This window comes from Formica exsecta, unplaced genomic scaffold (genome assembly GCF_003651465.1).
Source record: "Formica exsecta isolate Colony F162 unplaced genomic scaffold, ASM365146v1 scaffold699, whole genome shotgun sequence".
Lineage (NCBI taxonomy): Eukaryota > Metazoa > Arthropoda > Insecta > Hymenoptera > Formicidae > Formica > Formica exsecta.
In genome coordinates, this window is record NW_021853465.1 from 60,352 (window position 1) to 65,551 (window position 5,200).

General features: G+C 38.6%; 1 protein-coding gene across 1 annotated transcript; it reads right to left on the reverse strand.

The window, feature by feature from the left end:
* Positions 1–2,771: 2,771 nt before the first annotated feature.
* LOC115243213 (zinc finger BED domain-containing protein 4-like) lies at positions 2,772–4,983 on the reverse strand. Its single transcript, XM_029820008.1, has 2 exons — positions 3,355–4,983; positions 2,772–3,303 (listed from the first exon to the last, which is right to left on the reverse strand). The coding sequence occupies exons 1-2, from the start codon at positions 3,894–3,896 to the stop codon at positions 2,772–2,774; spliced, it is 1,074 nt and encodes a 357-aa protein (XP_029675868.1). The 5' UTR covers positions 3,897–4,983.
* Positions 4,984–5,200: the final 217 nt, after the last annotated feature.

Below are 5,200 nucleotides of genomic sequence, written 5' to 3' on the forward strand. Positions count from 1 at the left end.
TTTATCGAACGCGGAATACGCGGTGGTTTGAGTCAATGTTCCAACAGATACGCACATGCTAATAACAAGTATATGGAATCGTACGATCCATCGAAACCTTCATCATATCTCACGTACTTTGATCTAAATAATTTATACGGCTGGGCAATGTGTCAACCTTTGCCCTATGCAGATTTTCGATGGGTCGACGACGTATCCGATTTTGATACATCATCGATCGCGCTCGATTCGCCTATAGGCTACATCCTTGAAGTCGATCTCGAGTATCCGCAACGTGTTCACGATGCGCACACTGACCTACCGTTTTGCCCGACACGCGACAAACCACCTAGTAAGCGGCAGGATAGCTGCTCGCAACCTTATATGATAAGAAACGTTACGTAATACATTACCGCAACCTGCAATGCACGCGACACGGACTTCGCGTTACAAAAATACATTGAATATTACAGTTTTCGCAATCTCCATGGCTTCGCAGTTATATCGAACTCAATATACAATTCCGAACACTCGCGAAAAATGATTTTGAAAAAAATTTATATAAATTAATGAATAATGCGGTATTTGTTAATGTTAATATTAAGCTCGTGATACATTGGGATGGAAGATATGGCGCAGAGGCGATGATCGCAAAACCAAATTTTCATAGTAGAAGCCATATGTATATTTATTGTAAATTATATGTGTAACAGCAGGGCCGTTACTACGGCCATATGTAAATACATATATATATGATACATAGACACGCATGGCTTGATTATTCACCCAGCGCAACCTATCCCGCCGCCATCTTGCTCAACGCATGCGCACGCCCGCTCGATTCACGATCTCGCTCACCGGCACGCTCTGTCTCGCTCTCGCGGGGTCCCCACGCGGTACCGACTCTTTTAGAATAAGTTATTGTTAAAATATATTTTTATTCTCTTTTATTCTTCCCTTTTCCTATTTCTTATCCCAGTATATGAGTATTAAATTTCAGTACGTGACGTTAGATAGCGGCGTCAGCCACCTTATCAGACTACAGATGTTACATTTCAGTACATGCACATAGACTTTAAATATTTGAATGGTGTATAAATAATTGTTTTCTCGTTCAAAGCCGTTCGATAGCCGTTCAATAGTCGTTCAATAGTCGTTCATAATTGTTCATAGCCGTTCGATGGCCGTTCAAAGCCGTTCGATAGCCGTTCAATAGTCGTTAAATAGTCGTTCATAGCCGTTCGATAGCTGTTCAAAACCGTTTAAAATCCGTTCATAGCCGTTCGATAGCCGTTCAAAGCAGTTCGATAGTCGTTCTCAGTGAAGCTTAAAAAATGTTTCGCAATCATTTGGTAAGAAGTGTCCAATGTTTTCGTATGCAAGATTATGTGTGATGTATATTACATAATATTATATTTCAGTTCGTGCAAATAGACGTCATCCACCGGCGATACATGCGGTGGATGAGAGGAAATTTGCGTTGGGCGCACGCCAATTTGTGGGGCGATACGCGAGGGGCCCGCGAGTGGGCATGCGTGCACCCTGACCAGTATGAAGATATCTTCTATTTGCGGCCGCTTTTTGGGCTTGAGCCCTATGAAGAAGAGGAGAATTGGGAACCTGAAAAGGCGTGGGAAGAGGAAGAGGAAGAGGAGGATTGGGAGGAGGATTGGGAGGAAGAGTTTGCGGCCCCAGGAGCATAATGTAAGTATCTATTTTTTAAAATTTATATTAGATTTATAAAAATTAAATTAATATATGTCCTTGACATAATATATGACTTAACATATGTCAAGGTCAAGGTCATTGGGGCTGGGACCCCTATTCGCTATATTTACCTATTAAAAAGTTATTAACGTAAACAAAGGCTGTTAAAAGATCGCAAACGATATTTTTCAAAACATTCATCACACTATAGTATACAAATGACAAATGTATGGAATTCATATAAAATCATACAATTATAATCATACAATTATATTGCTTATTTGATATATATCATACTTAATTATAACTAGTAACATACACATATCCGTGATAATCATTAGTATTAAATTGTTGTTTGTATAGTCATTGCAAAGTGAATGCGTTGGAGAGGGAGAAGCGGCTAACCTAACCTAACCAAAACCAAATTTTAGTTTTAAATCAGAAATACGTTAGGGTTAGGTTATATCTTCCGGAAGTGGAGCCCCCCCGTAGGGGGGGGGGGGAACCCACTGCGTCCATGCATATACTTTACAGCGCGAAATGAGGTTCACCCCAAAATTGTTGTGTGGATGGAAAAGGTTTGGGTTAGGTTATATCTTCCGGAAGTGCGGCCCCCCTATAGGGGGGACTCACTGCGTCCGCGCATACACTTTCCCATCCACACAACAATTATGGGGTGCACCTCGCTTCGCGTTGTAAAGTATATGCATGGACGCAGTGGGTTCCGCCCTCCCTACGGAGGGGCTCCACTTCTGGAAAATATAACCTAACCCAAACCTATTTCAGATTTAAAACTAAAATTTATGCTTCTGCTTATGCTTATATTAATTCTTCATAACTTTTGAACGGATTGTGACCGCCACTTTTTTCTAGGTTAAGATTACTCAGGACGATGACCTTGACAACATATGTCAAGGTCAAGGTTATCCGTGAAGTTGCCCTTTTTCTAGACATTTACCGCAATTTTTTGAGGTAAAAGCTAAAATGTCATACTTGCCCTATTTCCACATACTGTTATATTTTTTAAATATTTTTGTTAATAACTTTTTAATAAAAAACGAGCGACGGCTAAAACCTTTTGAAGGTCACTCACGAGGGTGACCTTGACAATATATGTCAAGGTCAAGGTCATCGGGGCTGCCTCCCCTAAACGTCAGTTTTACCCTTTCAGAAAGTACCGATGTTGCAACTACGGGCAAGTACATTTCTGCAATTTTGCTAAGTGTTGGGTAAATCATTTTGTACTGTTTAGACCAATAGAACATTGGATTTTTTTTCAACTTTGCCAATGGTTGATGTAAGTAATGCCTTAGATCGGTTGGCATTTCATTTTGATTTCTTTCATCTTTATTCGTAACTTGTCCTTTAACAAGGTCCTCGTGATATGTCCAGAGATCATCAGACGTCTCAGAATTCTCGACGTTTGCTTCAGTAATCGTCGCGTCACCGTCAGAAATATTTGCTTGGTCAATTTTTTTCATATATTTAGCAATGTAATTCACTGATTGCGCACATGCTACAAGCTCGTTCTGCTGGAAATGCAGTCGCTTAAATCGAGGATCTAATATTGTCGAAATCGCAATAATTCGATTGGCTGTTATGTTTCCAAATCTTTTTCTGATTTAAAACTGGAGGCGATCTATTAAAGTTTGTGCGGTTGGCGTCTACAGGTGCGTGCAAAGCGATTCAATTTTTTTTTTCACGCAGTAGATCATTGGAATCATTTTGCTGATCATGACATACTTTTCTCCAAACAGTTCTTTCGTCACTTTTTCAATCGGTCGCAAAACTTCAAGAATTTCTTTCGCTAGTAGCAGTTCAGTTGCCGTCAACATTGGAGGTGAGCTTGGGATTTTCAATAAAATTGATCCAACTGTATCCGCCAACAGAATGAAGCGTTCTAACATATAATATGTGGAATTCCAATGCGTATCAATACACCGAATTAACTTGAGGGCGCTGACCTTTCGTAACTCACCGGCAGCAATTGAGGATTGTTTAAAGAAAACTACAATCGTTTTAATCTTTGTCACCAAAACTGTTGCATCATCAAAATTCATAGTGTGTGTAGCGACCAAATTTAACGTGTGAGCAAAGCACGGAAGATGTTTATTAAATCCCAATGTATCATGAACTGCCTTAACAATGTTTGGTCCATTGTCTGTTACCATCACAATAACCTTGTCTTTATCAATATTCCAATCATTCATTACATTTTCTATCCACCTACCTAAAACCTCAGCTGTGTGTCGTTCCGCTACTTCAGTTACACCTATCGTCGTGGATTGCAGTTCGTCTTAAAAATCATAATGTGCTGTCATTCCTAAGTAATTCACAGTGTTGAGTACGTCGGTCCAGAGATCAGATGTGAGCGAAATATGCTGGACGGTATTTAGCCTATCTTTCGCAACTAATGATAGGTAGTTGTATTTCTCTTCTATGTATTTAGTGATTAATTTTCTTCCAGGAATATTGTACAAAGGGACAATAGTTTTCATAAGGTACTTGAAACCTTCTCTTTCCACAATATTAAAGGACATATTATCTGAGGCGATCATGAACAGTATCGCATTAGTTATTCCTCCAGCCTTTGATCCTCCTTCTTCAAACGATTTGATTTGTTTGAAAGTGCAGTCAATCCTTGGCTGAAAGCAAGATGTTTCACTCGAAGAAAAAATCTTTCAGACAGTTCTGTAGCGGGATTCAGTAACTTGTTATCGACAGTTTTCGGAATCGATAACTAGCGACAGCCAATGGCAAGGACAATTCTGGTGAAAAGCGCAATTCTTATAGGCTGTCAATGCCAATGATGGTATTAATGATGTAGATGCCGATGATAGCGTTGATGACGTCGACGGTCTTGAGGTTGAGCACTCAGTTTGATTATTATCAGCTGTACGATTTAAATTATTTGTCTGTTGCGCTTTGTCAGTTTCAGTAGCCGCACTTTTTATAAAATTTTTTTTGATGTCAGGATTATTTAGATGCTTCCGAATCAAATGGTTTCCACCGGATCCATCAGATTTTATGTCGGTAGAGAAATTTTGCAAATACCACCAGTTGGATTTTTTATAAAAAATTGCTATACAGGACTTACCTTTTTTAATGTAGGTGTCACTAGAAAAAAAATAATAAAACATATTTTTGTCTTTCTATAAAATTTCTGTAAATAGAGAAATCAGAAATTGGAAAAAAATTTAGGTTAGATGAGGTTATGATTGACGTTTATGAAATTAGTGCAGTGATTGAAAAATATACTTACTTTTTTCTATATTTTCTCACTCGTCTATGAAAAGCCAATACCTTAGTTCCATTCATTAATACCAATTGACATTCGAGGTTTTTATAATTATTGACAAGCAGGTAACATAAAAAATGCTGGGGGAGGAAATGAGTGAAAGTGCATGAAATATTAAAGTACCACAACCAATGCATATCAAACACAATATTTCTACAGTACCGACTTATAATTCTATACGTACCTAATAATTGCAATATGCATCAGTTGCCAAAA